We start from the raw sequence: 18,298 nt of genomic DNA, 5'->3' as shown, positions 1-18,298 counted from the left end.
CCCACAGCTAACATCATTCTCAACGGGAAAAGCTGAAAGAATTCCCACTGAGATCAGGAACAAGACAAGGATGTCCGCTCTCGCCACTACTCTTCAACGTAGTTTTGGAAGTCCTAGCCACAGCACTCAGAGAAGGAAAAGAGATAAAAGGAATCCAAATTGGAAAGGAAGAAGTAAAACTATCACTATTTGCAGATACATGATACTATACCTAGAGAATCCTCAAGACGCTACCAGAAAAACTGTTAGAGCTCATCAGTGAACTTGGCAAAGTCACAGGATACAAAACTAATACACAGAAATTGACTGCATTTCTATACACTAACAATGAAGGATCAGAAAGAGAAATCAGGGAAACAATCCCATCTACTATCACATCAAAAAGAATAAAATACTTAGGAATAAACCTACCCAAAGAGACAAAAGATCTGTATTCTGAGAAAGACAATTACACCAAAAAAAAAAAAAACCCAAACCAAACAAACCCCAAAGAAGTACAGAGCAATAGGCATTTGAGAATCTCCAATGTACATAGCAATAAGATGGCATCAATTATTTTACCGTACTCCTCATTTTTAGTATCAATAACAGATGCCTAGCCCTTTGAATAAATTGGGACAAGGGCAGGCTGAGAATTTTAAGTCTCAGGATAGGACTTTCCCCTGTAAGACATACCAGAGATAGGGTTTAAATGAACCAAATATACATTTAAAGTTTGAAACCATGGATTTATACAAGTGAAAACAGTGTGACGCTAAGTTCTCCTTGGGACACACCACAGTTCTTTGATTACTGATGAAGTCACAGGTTCCATTAAAAGATATATTAATCATTTTAAAGTGGGCATGTGATGCTATCTGAAGCTCCTCCTAAAATCCTCTCTCTAGGAGTTCCTGTACTGACACAACAGGATTGGCGGCTGCTCTGCAGTGCCAGGATGCAGGTTTGATCCCCGGCCCAGGACATTGGGTTAAAGGATCCAGTATTGCTGCAGCTGCAGTGTAGGTTGCAACTTTGGCTTGGATCTGATCCCTGCCCTGTGAACTCCATATGCCTCAGAGTGGCCGAAAAAGAAAAGGGGGGGAAAAAACCTCTCTCCAAATGTAGGCTAGGCCAGTAAAACAAAGCTTTATAAGTAGTGAGCTACCACTGCCACCTTGTGTTGAACAGTCTTCATCACACTCACGGTATTGCAAAAGATTACACTTGAGATTGGACAGTTACAGAATATAGCTTTATTTAATAGAATCTTAAATAAAAACATTTACAGTCCACATAACTTATTTTCTCTTCTAATTTATCCTCATAACACCTGAGTCATTTTAAAAAAATACTGTGATGGAATTACAGAACCATAGAAGGAAATTTGAATGATAAAAACCTAACCTCCCTCTTCAAAAATCAGACAACTTTTTGTTTTTTTAAGCAGACTTCCAACATATTACCATTTCCATATGACTATGTGGAAGAGGACTTAACTAAAAACATCAGAAGAGAGAAGCCTTCTTTTTTAAAACCCAGGGTGAAGGACCAGTGAAGGAAAGACCCAAGCTAACACTAGACACAAAAATACCTTTGGGGCAGGAACAACCTGCAAGCCAGGGTGAGGGTGAGAAGCAGCAGAATCCCTGCCCCTGCACCTGACACATCATTCCTCGTTATCCTTAATAGGGGCCAGGGCCAGGTCAACGTGGGCAAGAGAAGTTGAAGATGCTAATGCCGGGGGTGAAAAGGTCCCCAGAACTCGCTACTCCTCAGACTTCTCATATGTATGTACAAATGCTTAAAACAGCAAATCCAACACTTAAAAGTCAAAAAAGAAATTGCCACACTTTCAATCCATGGCCAAGGTCAGCACATAATCACCCCTCCTCAGCTCCAACTAGGACTGGCCCCTGGACCTACTGCAGTTTGAAGAGAACTTCCCTCAAGGCAGCTGTCTCTGAAAGGAAAGGGGTTAATGTAGATGGGAAAGCACCCTACTACTTCATATTTTATTTTTTAATGTGTTAAAGACTACATTTTTTAGCTCTTCGTCTAAACCTAGAACCCACTAACTCTTCCTTAGGATTCTACTCCAAGAATAACGGCATTTGGAAGGAATGACAGATCTATAGGCGATGCTAAAATTAGAAATTTAATACATCGATGTGAATGAAGGGAAGCAAAATCTTCTCAAGTCTTTATAAAACGTTATTTCCAGCTAGCTCCTGAAAGCAATTTGAAAAAAGTACAACAGAAAAGACAAAGACTCGCTTTTAACACAGTAATGATATCATAATGGTAATATAAAAAAAAAAAAAAAAAAGTTAGGTTCCAACATTCACGGAATTGTTTCTTTGGTAAAAACTGGACCAGCATCCTACTTAGGGAGTCCGTCCTGATAGTTCATCTAGAATCTTGAGAACTGAGTTTGCCTTCATCCGCCCATTCTCAAATCTATCAAAGACATCAGGCAAGATGAGAAATACTAATAAAGCATCACTGGCAGTTTTCCCACTCATGTTCTTTTGAAGAATATTCCTGGTTTGGGGGACATTTCCCACAGGAGAGTGGGGATGGGGGTGGGGGGAGTAGATGCTGCTTTTAATTATTGTAGGGTGGAAAGTGTGCCTGGCAAGAACTGAAAAACGAATGGGTGGTGGCGACGACCCCGGCCGGTCAGTCATGTGTAGGGTCAGTTTGTGAACACAGCCCCTGGGCTGCAACTGTGGGCACCACTGAGGAAGGCTTCTGGAGAGGTCGGCTCCCCAGAGTGGCCACGGAATCTCACATTATCAATATGATAATAATAAAGCAATTCACCTAGTGAACCTGGAGGTTAGCTCCCCTTGCAGCCAGAGCCCTGAGGAGAGGGCTCCACAGTGCTGGCGGCGGGCCGACCGTCTCACACACACACAAGTCTGTCGATCAGTTTTCTGAAGAGAGTTTGAGCAATTCGTATTCAACTCAATACAGGACTCACCCTTCCTTGTTTAGGGGGAGGGAGGGGGGGTCGCCTAAGGCAGTGAAGCATAACCAGTAGGGCCTCTGGTCCTTCAACACTGGGGGTGCCCCCCCATCCAGGCCGAAGACTTCGAGTTCTAGGACTCACACTGCTGTGCACGGAATGAACAAATCCTACGTGTTGCTTGCACTGACTCGGTTTTTTGAAGACCCTGGTTTAGAAGAGCATCAGGCTCAGTGCAATTCTAAAGCAAGTGTCAACTCGCCACTTGGCGGCAGAAGAGTTGACGAGGGGAGGTAAATGTGTGCGGGCTCCCCTCTATCAAGAGCATCGTGACTGTGCTTTAGAATGTGCTTCCAGGGAGGCCGCAGCAAAGGCTCTCAGGAGCTGGGGGTGGGGGCCATCACAACAAAACCCACTGACTGCTCACAAGTCAGTCCTCTGTCCCCCAGCCTGTCAGTGTCCACCTGAAAGAAGAACCTCCATGCCGGCTCATCTGGAGGGTCACCAAACACCAGGTAGGGTCACAGAGTCAACACCCCGCGTCCTGGTAGGGACAAGCCTTGCCTCTCCTCCGGCCATTTCCAACTTTCAGGTCTCTTCGACAGAATAGGGAACTGAGCAGACTTTGGAAAAACGAGAGATTCCTGTCTTTTCGTACCTTTTCTGTAAAAATAGGCAAATTCACTTAAAACCAGGTCATCAGGAGACCCGCGATACACATTTAGATTGATGGGCCCCAAATGATTGGTTCACCTCCTGATCTTTCTAACCTAGTTATGACCCTCGGTTATCTTATTGCATTGTGGGGCAAAGGATTCAAATGTCTCTGTGCTGGCTGGAAGAGAAAGAGGCCAGGGGGACCAGAGAAAAAAGTTAGGCTTGTCGTTGAGGCTGCATTCGGTTCCAGAATCACTCTGAGAAAGAAGAGGGAAAGGACAGAGGCACTACCTAGAGGCCGGTTACCAGGGCAGCTTACTCTTAGGAGAGAGCATTTTCAAGACAGCCGACGTTCGAATGCAGGAATACAGTCCGTGTCACAGTTTTTAAGAGAACTGCCTCTTCCGAGGTGCTTCACGGATGAGGAGTCCTCAGGCAGGGATCAGGCAGCCAAGGGCCAGACTTCCAATCCTGCCAGCTCCTGGCCGGGCCCTACCCGATCTGGATCTGTCCTGAATACATAGTGAGGACCACCATGATGGTGAAACCAGTCAAGAGGCCCAGGTTCTGGATGACAAAGGGGACCAAGATACTGCCCTTCCTTTCATCCTCTTGGCAGACCTCGTTCATCTCAGGGAACTGAGGAGAGAAAAAACACGACAGCTGCAGTTCCTTTCTTAACCTTTAAGTGCAGGTCAGTTCGGTAGTATAGGTTATCAAATAACTGTTATCATATGTATTGTTATAGTACTATCGTAATAGCAATACAACAATTAGTTATTACTACTAGTTATTATTGGTTATTGTTTCATTTATTTCATTATTTTTAACTTTATTTTTCATTATTTTATTAGTTATTGGTCATAAGTTACAACTAATATTAGTTATTAGTTTTAAGTTATTATTTTTAATACATAAGATATATATATATATATATATAAAATATAGCATTGGTTTACAAAGAAAATCAACAGCAATGATCTCTACTGCTTAAATGGAGTAGTCTTTCTCCAAGGTGGTACCCTCTAGTTTACAACTAGGGAGGTAAGACCAAGTATATACGCCTGTAGCCCAGGATGTGTTTAGACGCTGGCTAAAAATAATCACTTTGATTAAAATTATTATGGTGATCTTATGTATTTATTTAGGCCAGGGCATGCAGTGGCTTGATGCAGGATCTCGGTGCCCAGACCAGGGGTTGACCTTGAGCAGCAGCAGTGAAAGCACCAGTGTCTGAACCACTAGGCCACCAGGGAACTCCCTATTGTTATATTCCCACCACCCTGCTTTTTTCTTTTTTGGCTGCCCTGCAGCATGGCACTGGCCAGGGATCAGGTCTGAGCCACATTTGCAACCAACGCTGCAGCAATTTCTGGATCCTTTAACCCACTGTGCCAGACCAAGGATCGAACCTGTGTCCCAGTGCTCCAGAGACGCTGCCTATCCTGCGGTGCCATAGCAGAAACTCCTGTGATCTTTTTTTAAGGGGTGCCACACACGTGGCATATGGAGGTTTCTGGGAGAGGGATCAAACCTGCGCCACAGCAGTGACAATGCAGGAAACTTAACCTGCTGTGCCATCAGAGAACTCCTACTGTGATCTTTGAAAACACTTGAAAGGTCTTTTTGCTACCAGAATGCTGTCACTTGTCTGGGAAAGTGAGCAAATGTGTAAGGGGCCAGACAACGGAGCTACAACACTACAATGACTCAAGGCTTCCTGCTGTTGGCTAAGAAGGCAGGTGGCAAAAAATACCCTAACCCTGGGGAGAGCCACCCATAGGAGGAAAGAATCTAAGATGTTTCTATGGGCTGAAGATAAGGCATTGTGGTCAGCACTCTTATCATCTCATCAAAAATACTACTTTCCAAAGTTGCCTTGGGGCTTGGCAAGTTAAGGAAATGGCCTTGTCACTGCTGTGGTTCTGGTTACAGCTGTGGCTTGGGTTCGATCCCTGGCCCAGGAACTTCCACAGGCTGCAGGCTTGGCAAAAACAAACAAACCCACAAAACTGCTTTCCAGGGATATGGGAAATAATACATGTAAATATGCCAAAGAACATGTCATACCAACAAACAAGGAAGGAAACCAACCTTATCCAAGTGTAACAGATCAGGTATTTCACTAACAAACTCAAAACTAATTAAATGGCTATACCAAACATTAGAGAATACAGAACAACACACCTGCTAATAATGTAAAGAGGGAAAAAAAAAAGAAAAAAAGGAAAGACGTTCCCATCATGGCTCAGCAGAAATGAATCTATCTGACTAGCATCCAAGAGGACACAGGTTCAATCCCTGGCCTTCCTCAGTGGATTAAATATTGAGTGTAGGCCAGCAGCTGCAGCTCCAATTCAACCCCTAGCCTGGGAACCTCCATATGCTGCAAGTGTGGCCCTAAAAAGTCAAAAAAAAAAAAAAAAAAAGATAAGTCCTTCTAGAAAGCAATTAGGCAATACATATTAAAAAAAATCTCAAACCATACTCCCGTCTGAGCTAGCAATTCTTGTTGTGGATAAGGTAAATCCTCTCACCAAATAATACTACCAGTCAAAGGTAGTATTTGGTAAGCTTTTAAAGAGTATGCAACATGAAAGATGTTTTGGATACATCAAGTAAAACGCAAAATAAAACCAAAAAATTTATATTTCATGTGATTAGATTTAAAAACAAATACAATGTACTGAGAGGAAAAAGAACAAACCCCAGTGTTGTTGTTTTAGGGAAGAGTAATTACAGGTAATTTTCTTTCCTTCTTTCCCTCCCTGCCTCCTTCTATTCAATATTAAAGGACCCTGGAGTTAAGTTATTTTCTTTAATGACATGTGAAAACATGTGGTTTAGTGGGCTATGGATTTGGCACTGTCACTGCAGTGGCTCAGGTCACTATTGTGGCAAGGGTTTGATCCCCGACCTGAGAACTTCCCTATGCCATGGGTGTGGCCAAAAACAAACAAATAAACACCCCACTAATGTTCCCTTAAAAAGCACTGAACACTTTCAAGAGGTAAACTGTGTGGTATATAAATGGATTCCTCCATAAAGCTGTTATTTGAAGTTCTCCTCATGGCTCAGTGGAAATGAATCTGACTAGCATCCATGAGGACGTAGGTTCAATCCCTGGCCTCGCTCAGTGGGTTCAGGATTCGGTGTCTCTGTGAGCTGTGGTTTAGGGCACAGACCTGGCTTAGGTCTGGCGTTGCTGTGGCTCTGGCGTAGGCTGGCAGCGACAGCTCTGATTAGACCCCTAGCCTGGGAACTTCCATATGCCGCGGGTGCAGCCCTGAAAAGACATAAAATAATATAAAATAAAATAAGCTGGTATTAAAAACAAACTAATAAGCAATAAGGTCCTGCTACACAGCACAGAGAACTATATTCAATATCCTGTAATGAATCATAAGGAAAAGAATATGAAGAATATACACATGTATAACTGAATCACTTTGCTATACAGCAGGAACTAACATAACACTGTAAATCAATCATATTTCATTCAATAAAACAAATGAAATTAACTAATGGCTCATTCTCTGTCCTACCAGCCAATGAATTCAATAACCTGATCCAGTTTTGCCAAGGCATAAACCATGGAAGACTTACCATATCAGCCAGAGAAATATACAGGAACATTCCTCCAGCCAGTGCAAAGATCCAGTTGGCAGAGAAGTGGCTGCCGGCTAAGATGCCGAAGGCCAGACCCACGTAACAGCAGCAGGCAGAGAGGAAGTTGAAGAAGAGAGCCTGCTGGATACTCATGCCAGCGTTGAGCAGGATGACAAAGTCTCCTAGGGCGGGGAGAACCAGAGGGGAGGGAGTGGATGGAAGAGTCATGCTAGGCCCCGGGACACAGAACTGGATGAGAACAGCATGCTTAAACCATGGGTGGAGACTGGATGAAAAATCCAGCCAGCCCCAGAGTGGAGGTCATAGCAACAAGACAAGGCCCCGTTTGCCTCCACCCTCAAGGCTGAAGACACCTGCAGGGGAGTCTCAGAAGAGAAAACCATACTGTGTTGGCCTCATTTCTCTTTTGACAGAAGGTGAAACAGAAAGCTTCCTTCCTTAAAACCACAATGAGTGACACTTTTAGGAAAGCTATAAATGGCAAAACCGGGACATGACCTCCCCAAACCCCTGGCTGTTGTACACTCTCCCTCTGATAAAACCAAGGACATTCCAACTCCTGGCCATTCCACATCTTCTGGCCACAAGATTTCAAACTTTGGAGGATTAATAGGATATATGAGGAATTCCCGTCGTGGCGCAGTGGTTAACAAATCTGACTAGGAACCATGAGGTTTCGGGTTCGATCCCTGCCCTTGCTCAGTGGGTTAAGAATCTGCCGTTGCCGTGAGCTGTGGTGTAGGTTGCAGACGTGTCTCGGATCCCGCGTTGCTGTGACTCTGGCGTAGGCCGGCGGCTACAGCTCCGATTCGACCCCTAGCCTGGGAACCTCCACCTTCATGACAAATCAGTGGGGTGGATACCGCTAATTAACCCCATGGTAGAGGTAAGGAAACCGAGCTACAGGATACAGGGCGCAGTGGAACAAATGGAACAAATCTCTGTAAAAACTCCGTCATTTCCAATGATCAATTTTCAATTGTAAATTCAATAATTATTGAACATATTAATTATAATAAGTGTGTTGCAGTTGGGGGAGGAGTCAGCCACATGAAGGGTGTCCATGCCCGTATCGGAGGCAGCACAAGAAGTGGGCTGGGCGCTGGGAGGGGGGACGGCGGGCACACACCCACTTACCTAGCTCGTGTGGGAACTCCTCGCAGAGGATGGCCACCGAGGTGCTGATGCCTTGGAAGACAGACACAGTGAAGGAGGCACCAATGGCCAGGCCGTCAATGAAGTTGTGGAGGCCGTCGCTCAGGGTGATCATCCAGGCCAGCGTGCCGATGTCAGAGTAGCGGATACCCTTCAGCCAGTAGCAGGCGCTCTGGGAAGCCTGCAGATCCTGCAAGAAAGCCCGGCCCCACGGCCTTTTTAAGTCAAAGGATGGACCTTCAGAGTATGGCCCAGAGTCATCAAGGCCAGGACCGCTGAAAGATGCCTGGCAGCCAAGCCAGAGATGGCCCACTGACCTGGACAGACAGGGAGCCCACGATGACCTTCTCGTCTAGCACAGGGGCCTTCCTGTCCAGCTCGCTGCTGCAGTGCTGAGGAATCATATGGTCCAGATCCCCGTTCTGTAGCTTCTCCGTCACCCCCTCCTCCTGGTCCTTCTGGGAAGGGAGCGTCTCAGAGGTGTAATGGCTGTGTCCATGATGGTGCTGGGGGGGCGGCAGGATGGGGCCAGGTCAGCACCATGCTCGCCCAAACCACTCACTGAACAGGAAGACCTCACTCCCACCATCACAGAAAACACAGGCAGGCACCAGGACAGAAACCCAGGCCAAGCTGTTGGAGAAAGCTAAGCCAAGGGGACTGGGGGGCGGGCGCAGCACGGATGTCAGAGCTGTGACCTCAGGGCCAACGCTCATTCCCACCAGGAGGCAGAGTGCTGAAGTTGCTCCTTGCAATGGCTAACAGCATTCCATCTAGCAATTGTTTCGGGGAAAACTACAGGGCAAGCTCCAAAGATAACTTGGAACTACACTGCGATACTCAGACCTATTTCAGGGTTCCCTGGTAGCCTAGTGGTTAAGGATCACTGCTGCAGCGTGGGTTCCACACCTGGCCTAGGAACTTACGTGCCCCAGGTGCAGCCAAAAAAAAAAAAAGAAAAGAAAAGAAGAAGAAGAAGAAGAAAAAAAAGAATCAGTCCTATTTCTTTGTGGTCATATATCATACCCAGTTACCCAGTGAAACCCCATCTATGAAAGGTGTAAAATTCTATGAAGGGAATAACCTATACTAACACAAAAGCGGTATACTGCCTCGTAAAAGGCACAAAGGCCAGATCTAGTTTCTGGTTCGCCCTCAGCCCCTGCTAATCCCCTCCTGAGGTGAAGTGGAGTATCTCCTCAGGAAATTCACACCTCCTGGGGGTGTGAATCCAGGCAGGCTCACTGGAGTGGTATTAAGGTAACACCACCACCAAGATACATCGACGTGTCTGATGTGGATGCTCACCTCATTTTTCTGCTTAAGAAGCATCTTCAAGATCTTCTCTGTGAAAAAGAAAAGATAAAAGCCCCCGAACACCACTGCAGACTTGGAGACATAATCACGTTCCGTTGGGTTGAAACCAAAAGCCTGTGGACCCGGGAAAACAAAATGAATTTAAGAATATAGAAAACCTTCACTGGTCCCTTCTCATCTCTTTAACCACTTCCTTGGGTCTAGGAGAGGAAGAGGTTGGGACCACTCTGCCCAATCGCTTTCCAGCATAATCTAACTCCTGATGGTTCCCTAATGTCACATCACCAGTCCTGCTTGGTTCTCTCTAGCTCACTTTCTGATGCAGATAGACAGCTGTCTTTGGAATTTTACTCTCAGGAAGAACAGTCCCGGATTTGGTTTTCTACTTTTAACAAGGACTCTGTCTTCATTTTTCCTGGTGCTTTGTTTTGCTACAAGGGCAGACTTGGCCGGCAGATCCCATCTTTAAGGAGAAGACACGTGTGTTTATTTCCATCGTTATCTAGTATCCCTGGCTGATCTGCCTGTAAACACAGAGGGAGATGGTGTAATTACACCATCTAAAATGGGAAATCCTTTCCCCAGTTAAACAGTACAATTGCAGCATCTTCCTGACCGCAGACCTCCCAGTGACCACAAAGCCGAGAAAGCAGACAGTGTTCCTGCATGTGTCAATTTGGGGGGTTTTGTTTTGAGCTCTGGGAACTTCACTTATTAGGGAGGGAAAAAAAAAAAAAAAAAGAAATTGGAAAGCAAGAGGAGTAGAAATCAGGAGAACTCCATTCTCAGTTATGCTCCTGACTCATGGGGGAGGGGGTGCCTTGAGAGAGTGTCTGGTGATCTGCTCCTCAGCTTCCTGACAGGAAATGGGCCTCTTGAATGACCACCGGTGCTCTCATGAACGGGTCACAGATAAAAGTGACCACTGGTGCCAGGAACTCTAGGCTGCTCTGTGTTTTTCTTTTCTATTTTAAAAGGACAAAACACAATCTCGACCCGGAGTATAGTTTTCTAAGACATTAAAGGTCAAGTTCTAGAATAGAAATGACACATTCAGGCTGGCTTTCCCTGCAAGTCAAATCATGCTAGGGAAAAGTGGAGCAGGAAGAGGCAACCATCAGTTCTCCACGCAAAGCCCTGGGATATGAGCTCCTGTGCAGGTTGGATTCTGCATCCATTAAATGGGTAAAACATTCCTTTTTTCTAGACATCACAGAGTTGATCTAAGGATCAACTCAAAACCCAAAACCCTATCTTGGAAAACAAACTGCTCTAAGGAGTGCTGGGCGCCATCTTTCTGCTTCACCTCCCACTAGTCTGGGCCCACCCACAGGTAGTCAGGCCACCCACAGCGAGGGTCGGAAACTCCTCCAAAGCCCTGCCAAACCTTGTGAGCACTGCTCCGCCCCCCCCTTAGGGAGGGCTTCCTGGTGAGCCCAGGAGACAGGGCAAAGGTGCTGTCAATGTGTGAGGCTGGCCTGAGAAGAAGGGATCTTTTTAATTGAGACCTATGGGCTCTGCTGATGTGGCGTTTTTTGGTGTGCCAAAAGCCCAGAACTGGGAGCCAAACCACGATCTAACTACACGACCTCTCTTCACCCAACAGTAAGCGTTTACTAGGTACCCATCTTGTTACCAACATTGACCCACGGAACCCTCAGGACATCATCTGTCCCATTTTGCGTGTGAGGGCCGGACCTCAAGCAGAGAGAATTTAGGCGACTTGCCCAAGGTCAGAGAACTTATGGCTGGTGGAGCTGGGAGGTGAACCTGCTCTCAAACCCACTCTCTGCTGCCTCTCCCAGCTCGTGCCTATGCCTTAGCCTCGCTTTCCAGGAAGGGAGGACCTCCCCCCAGGAGACGGCGTGCTCCTGTGTGAGGGCCCTGGCTCGCCATACCTCAGGGATGAGCTGGAAGAGGGCGTTGGAGTAGAGGGTTCCAATCGCCAGAGCTATGAAGTAGAGCAGCAGCCTCTTGTAAAAAGTCTTCTTCATGAAGGGCACCACGCTGGCCCCCATGAGGGAGCAGAGGGAGATGACGGTCACGCAGAGGAGACCGTACCCCCACACTGCCGTTGGGGGAGAGCCAGCCCCACCCGGGACAGGGGGAAGGGCCAATGCCCCGCGGGACAGCAGCCACCATTTAGGGAGAGGATGGGGGGGGGTGGGAAAAACGGGGAAGGTTTGGGTGGATATTAACAAAGGAGACAAAAAGGAAAAATCAGAGACAAGCAGGGAGGGAGAGAGAAACAGAACATTTGTTAGTGATTCAAGTCTGATGCAATTTCCATCAATCGGTTCAGGAGAAATGGGGAGGAACTCGAGGTGGGCGTGGAACCCTGTGTCTCCTGCCCCTGCTGCCTGGTGTGGAGTCCTCATTGCCAGCTGCTGTGACCAGCAGGGCGGTTGCTGTGGGGTGCCCGGCCAGAGGCTAGCGGACAGACTTTGGACTCGCAGGCTCTCTGGAGGAAACGAGAGTGAGGCAAGAACTGGTCTGTTGTGCCGTCCTGTCTGCACCTCTGACCTGAGCCACGCAGGCACTCGGGACACTCCCTGCACCTGGGCTGCTCTGTGCAAGACACAACAGTCACACGTGCGGGGCAGAGACAGAGGACAAGCAAGGTCTGCTGCCACAGAAGTCATTCTTTTTTTAAAGATTCATGGGTTTTTGGGTTTTCTTTTCCTATGGCATATGGAAGTTCCCAGTGCTAGGGGTAGAGTCAGCTGCAGCCTGCTGGCCCTACACCACAGCCACAGCAACACAGTATCTGGGCTGCATCTGTGACCTACACCACAGTGTGTGGCAATGCCGAATCCTTAACCCACTGAGTGAGGCCAGAGATTGAACCCGCATCCTCATGGGTACTAGTCAGGTTGTTAACCCGCTGAGCCACAATGGGAACTCCCCAGAATTCATTCTCTTTATGATAGCTCAGGTTTTGTTTGTTTCCATTTGCTCTGAGAGGGCTCCAGTGTAGAGAACAGAGTTCCAGGACCACTCCATCAAAAAAATACTTCCTCTGCCATTTCCCAGAGTCACACACTCTAGGCAGGATCAAAGTGATCCAGGCCTGGGCCTCTCCTGGAAGCCCGGGAGCAGAGTGGGGACTGTCATTATATTCCCATTCAACAGGCAACACAGCATTTCATTTCCATTTCTTGGAAAAAAAAAATTAACAAATTTAATTTCTGGAGCTGAAAAAAATAGCCCAAGATGAGGTCTGCCCTGAGAAGTGCTTGCTAGATTCACACCTTACACCAGACTCATCTCTCCTTATGAAGAGGGAGCAGGCCAGGCGTGGGAAGCTGCCAACACAGGCTCTTTATGGAAGGTGGCTGCTGTCATTCCCAAAAGAGGCCCACACGTCACCCACCTGAGCTGACAGGTGGGCAGACTGTCACTTTGGGTCTTTTTTTTTTTAGCTCCTCATTGGTTACAATTAAAAAAACAAAATTAACCAACATTTCATAACAGTCAAGGAAGGGCACCAGGAAGTCAGTCTCATCAGGTCAAAGTCAAGATGCAAGGTCTTTAGAACCATGGGTCCCTTTCCTTTATTTTGCAATTTTAATTTTGCTTTTTTTTGTTCAGCAGTCTTTTTTTCTTTTTCTTTCTCTTTTTTTTTTTTTTTTTTGCTATTTTAGGGCCGCACCTGCAGCATATGGAAGTTCCCAGGCTAGGGGTCAAATTGGAGTTATAGCTGCCCCCCTACACCACAGCCACACAGGATTTCGAGCTGCATCTGCAACCTATTCCACAGCACACGGCAAGGCCGGATCCTTAACCCCGACTGAGGCCAGATATCGAATCCACAACCTCATGGATACTAGTCAGGTTCGTTAACTGCTGAGCTATGAAGGGAACTCCCTTGTTCAGCAGTCTTCATTCTGTGTTTGGCTCCTCCACTATGGATTATGTCCTGCTTAAAAAAAAGGAGTACGTACTTCTCAGGCCAATTCAGCTTTGCAGTTGGTAACCTCTTTCCTTTCACCTCACTGGAGGTGGACAATCTCCTGGTGGCCACACCTGAGTACTGCCACAGCGGCTTCTTAGAACAGAGAGGGGTCCATAGGACCAAGGGCAGGGACAGCCACCACCGTGCAGCTTTCCCTCTGAACCCTGCCACTGGGGCTTAGAACAGGCATTGACGGAGGAAGGAGGCTGAGGTCCCCGAGACAGGGGGCAAATGCTAAGCACCTTGCACCTGACATCCCCTGAAGAGGCCAGAGGCAAACCTGGTGCCCCAGGAACGAAAGGAGCCCTTGAGATCCAGAGGCAGAAGTCATTGGCGTCCCTTGACATGAGGGAAAGGTTAATGTTTCAGGTGGCAGCTGTCAGGTGCCTTTGAGCACAGGGTGGGGGCGGGGGCGCCCCGGGGAGAGAGGACGCGCAGGGTTCTATTCTACTGCACCTCTGGGATGAGCTGGAAGAGCGCATTAGAGAGCAGCGTTCCAATGGACAGGGCGATGAAGTAAGTGAGCACACGGCTGAAAAATGCTTTCTCTGTGCACGGCAGGACGAGGACTCCCAGGAGAGAGGCCAGGTTAATCAGTGAGACACTGAGGAAACCAAAGCCCCACACTGTGGAGGAACAAGAAGAGACGAGGGCCTCCATTACTAGGGGTGAGGGTGTGCCTGCTGCCGGGGGCAGCTTACTGTGAACTCGGGGTGATCGGGGCAGACAGAGATCCGTCACCCATTGGTAAAGGTGTGTCAAGTCCGTCTCTTGCTAGGTGCTGTGAAGCCTAAAAAAACACGCCAAAGACGCCATCCAAAAGGAGCTTACCTTTTCGATGGAGAGGCAGGTGACAAGGTGAAAGGCTAAAGACCATAGGAGTTAAATAACGATAGCGGGAAATGATGAGGGGGCATGACATAGGTGCCACATGCAAGGTACCCAGTGTTGGGACAGCTCGCAGCAGCAGGACAGGATTTCACAAGGGTGATCCAGGCCCGAGGGAACCGGGTGCATGCAGATCCCAGGAGTCCACTGTGGCTGGAGCAGCAGGCAGGGGAGAAGGATGAAGTGGGCAGACTGTCAAAGGCCTTAAATGCTAAATTGAGAAGCCAAGGTGTTGGCCCCCTTGTAGATCTTTTTTTTTTAATTTTTATTTTTCTTTGCAGGCTGCATCTGTGGCATATGGAGGCTCCCAGGCTAGGGGTCCAAATCAGAGCTTCAGCTGCTGGCCTACACCACAGCCACAGCCACAGCCAAGGAGGACTGAGCCTCGAATGCAACCTACACCACAGCTCACGGCAACACCGGATCCTTAAGCCACCGAGTGGGGCCAGGGATCAAACCTGCATCCTCATGGATGGATACTAGTTGGGTTTGAGCCACAAGGAGAACTCTGGTCCTCTTGTGTTTTAATGAAAACCCAAATGGAAGAGGGGTGAGAAAGAGCACCTCCAGGCTGTTCCAAAAGCACCAGCCACGCTGCCCAGTTTGGCAACGCGCTGACTGGTCTTGTAAGCGCGAGATACCGGCACATTCATTATTCCAACTCACCCTTCCCGATGATGATAAGACGAAGGTAACCAGTTAAACATTCAGCGGGCAGCTCTATCTGATCAGCCCAGCGGTCCTCGTGCAGATAGGCACGGACGCCAGGCCCTGCCTTCCCATCCCCGGCTCACCTTCAACTGAGCTGGGCCTCCCCTCTTCCGTCTTCTTGTTCTCCTCGTTCTCTTGGTTCTTAGAGGAGCAGGCCTGGGAATCGAGCTGCTGGAGGATGGTGGGGCAGAACTCCTGGAACTCAGGTCCTCTAATTCGAGAATGGTCGCTGAGGTTGTGGGCAGCGAAGAGGTCTCCAGAACTGAAGCACTGAAACCAATTGGGGGACAGGGGGCAAAAAGTCTCTTAGGACCCAAGTCACATGCCTGGCCCCTGACGAGCCTTCCAAGAGGGAAAACAAGATGGAACTGTCCCGATTTCATGGACTCTGCAAACTAATTTCCAAGGTTGAGAGCAAAGTGGTCCCTACCTAAACTTGAAAAACTGATAAGTAATCTTTGGGACCAGCCATCCACACATACCTTTCACACGGCCATCTGTAAATGGCTACCCAGAAGTTCTGGGAACAACTGAATTCCAATCATTATGACCAGGGTGTGGTTGCTGGAAAACATGCCTCTATTTGCATACCTGAAGATACGGCCTCATCCAGATACCAAATCTGGCTCCGCATCGCACAGCCCAGGGAGCTATTATTGTAAAATGCAGATTTCAGATACTTCTCTTTAGTAATTGAGCACAGGCATCTAAGGGGAACAGTAGTCTCCTTGACCGACACACAGTGCTGTCCCCAGGCTGCAGAATGTGCTGGCACAGATTAGGGAAGGAAGGAGGGGAGATCGCAAGACTCAAGACCTGCCACGGAGCAAGTGTGGGCTGGCCCGCGGACGAGAGCCCTGGGTCCACTTGGGAGGCATCAGCTAAGTGGAGCTCACATACTGGTCCTGTGAAACACTGCCATTTCACTTGTAATTATATGCTTAACACATCAGTCTAGCCGAGTGAGGGTTTATGTGGGTCTGTCTCTAAGAGAGCCAGCCCTTTGGGAGTGCTGACCAGTGAGAGTTTCTGGCCCTACAGAGCTGGAGGCTGGACTCAGTGACCCCAAGATCCTGCTGCTGCACCAGGTGTCCTGAGGTCTGGCTGACCAGCCCCGCCCCCAACTCACACCCCTGTGGTTCTGTATCCATGGCACACGGTCCCTCACTCCTGGCCATTCCGAACTCTGCTCTCCTTCAAGGCGAAGTTCCAGGGCACCTCACCTGCAAAGGTTCCATGACCACCTAGAGCACACTCACCCTCTTCTCTCATTTCTGAATCCTACCATGACTGTCCAACCCACGGCAGCTAACTTTGTTTTTGGTGGTTGAGCTCCCCATCTTGATGGTCAACTCCCCAAACATGACTCATTTTTCTCTATTTCTCACAACACTCAGCCCAGGGAGCAAAGCAGAGATATATATAAAGACGTTCCTCCTGGATGACTTCTGTTTGGCTGTCACAAACAGGGCCTCTGACTCTGACTAGCCAAGGTAACTGGAATGAAGAACAAAGAACCAGATGCCAAAAGCCCCAAGTCCTTTTTTTTTTTTTTTGGGTCTTTTTAGGTCCTCACCTGCGGCATATGGAGGTTCCCAGGCTAGGGGTCCAATCAGAGCTGTTGCCACTGGCCTATACCACAGCTCACAGCAACGCCGGATCCTTAACCCGCTAAGCAAGGGTAGGGATTTAACCCGCAACCTCATGGTTCCTAGTTAGATTCGTTAACCACTGAGCCACAACAGGAACTCCTAAAAGCCCCAAGTCTTAATCCTGGGTCCCTCCAGGGCTTGCTGTGGGACACTCAGAATCTCAGTATACACAGGACATGGTGATTTTTCCATCTGCGCCTCCAGGCTCACCTGGGAGAGTAGGCAAAGGGCTTTGTAGAAACTCCCCCAGAAACACTAGCTGGCCTGGGAGCCCCTGCTGACTGGCTGTTCCAGGAGATCTCCGTATAGCTCTGAGGAAGGGTCTAGAGGGCTGAGAACCTCTACTTCGTGGCTGCCCTTTGCCAAGGACTTCAGTACACCCACGGAAGAGGCTGGAGGTGCTGGTGGAGACTCACACCAGCTGATCCAGGCAACGGGGAGAGAGTGGCCTCTCTGCTCTGTCATCAAGGCCTGCCTGTCCCCACCTAGACTGTGAACCTCAAGAATGCAGAGACAGGGCTGGGCAGGGCTGGGAGCCTTACCGTTGAGAGGTTCCTCTGTTCTTGCACAGACTGGGAGATGTTGGCCCGGCTCACTCCCACATTGAGGCGGTTGAGCAGGGTCTTGAGCTGCTGCAGGCTGAGGCTGTCACCTTCCCCGTAACGGTGCATGAGGTCCTGCAGGAAAGAGGCTGCGCTGATGGCAGGCATCCCGGTGGACAGAGCGCGCGCCTCGGGAACAGCTATGCATATGCTGAGTAGAGTCAGCAGGAAGCGGTGAGGGAGAGCTGGGTGCAGCGGCTTCATGGTGACAGGTGAACCTGGAAGAGCAAAAAGCCAGATGAGGGCAAGGTTTAGAGACCCACCCTTGTGTCCACAGGCAACCAGGCCAGGCCCAGTCACATTCCAAACAGGAGCAGTCCCTCCTTAGACTTGGAACCCAGTCAGTATGGGAGCGGACTCTTCACCCCTTCTCTAATGCCTCTGCTTAGCTTCTGAGAAACATTCTTCGTTTGAAACAGAATTTAAAAAGATAAAAGGACAAATTTAGCAGGTTTGACTAAATTTATAAAGAAAAAAAAGCAGAAAAACCATGTGCTTACACTTTTCAAGTCCTTACTTATCTTTTTAGAGATGTTGAAATCATCATGGATGAAACAGCTTACTTGGGATTTACTTCAAAATAACAAAGGAGAGGGTATTTGCATTAGAGTACAGATGAGACAAGATTGGGCAGGAGGTGGTAACTGGTGGAACCAAGTAGATGGAAATTAATTATACTAATCTATCTACTTTCATATGTTTGAAATTCTCCAAACAAAAATTTTAAAAAATAAACCACAACTAGAAGAAGGTGGGAAAAATACATGGGAAAAATCAGACG

The 18,298-nt window shown here is 48.0% G+C and overlaps 1 protein-coding gene across 5 annotated transcripts in view; it reads right to left on the bottom strand.

Annotated features, from left to right (window-relative positions):
* Window positions 1-1,212: 1,212 nt before the first annotated feature.
* SLC39A14 (solute carrier family 39 member 14) overlaps window positions 1,213-18,298 on the bottom strand; it is a 47,812-nt gene continuing 30,726 nt past the window's right edge. For 2 of the 5 annotated variants that reach the window (XM_005657235.4, XM_084997602.1), the window contains exons 2-9: window positions 17,458-17,735; window positions 15,347-15,533; window positions 14,121-14,290; window positions 9,701-9,823; window positions 8,710-8,898; window positions 8,375-8,582; window positions 7,214-7,398; window positions 1,213-4,246 (exon numbers count right to left, since the gene is read on the bottom strand). In XM_005657235.4, the coding sequence (XP_005657292.2) occupies window positions 4,100-4,246; window positions 7,214-7,398; window positions 8,375-8,582; window positions 8,710-8,898; window positions 9,701-9,823; window positions 14,121-14,290; window positions 15,347-15,533; window positions 17,458-17,721 (1,473 nt within the window). In that variant the 5' untranslated portion in view covers window positions 17,722-17,735 and the 3' untranslated portion in view covers window positions 1,213-4,099. Of the gene's footprint in view, window positions 4,247-7,213; window positions 7,399-8,374; window positions 8,583-8,709; window positions 8,899-9,700; window positions 9,824-11,607; window positions 14,291-15,346; window positions 15,534-17,457; window positions 17,736-18,298 lie in introns of all 5 variants that reach the window. The other 3 variants (XM_001925697.6, XM_084997601.1, XM_021072999.2) reach the window with 2 other exon arrangements.

This window comes from Sus scrofa, chromosome 14, assembly GCF_054392235.1.
Source record: "Sus scrofa isolate SSC_HxYL_T2T_F1_AM1 chromosome 14, Sscrofa_HxYL_maternal_Yorkshire_Landrace_v2.0, whole genome shotgun sequence".
NCBI lineage: Eukaryota > Metazoa > Chordata > Mammalia > Artiodactyla > Suidae > Sus > Sus scrofa.
Note: the sequence above shows the minus strand (reverse complement) of the source record. Positions and strands in the feature narration are given on the sequence as shown.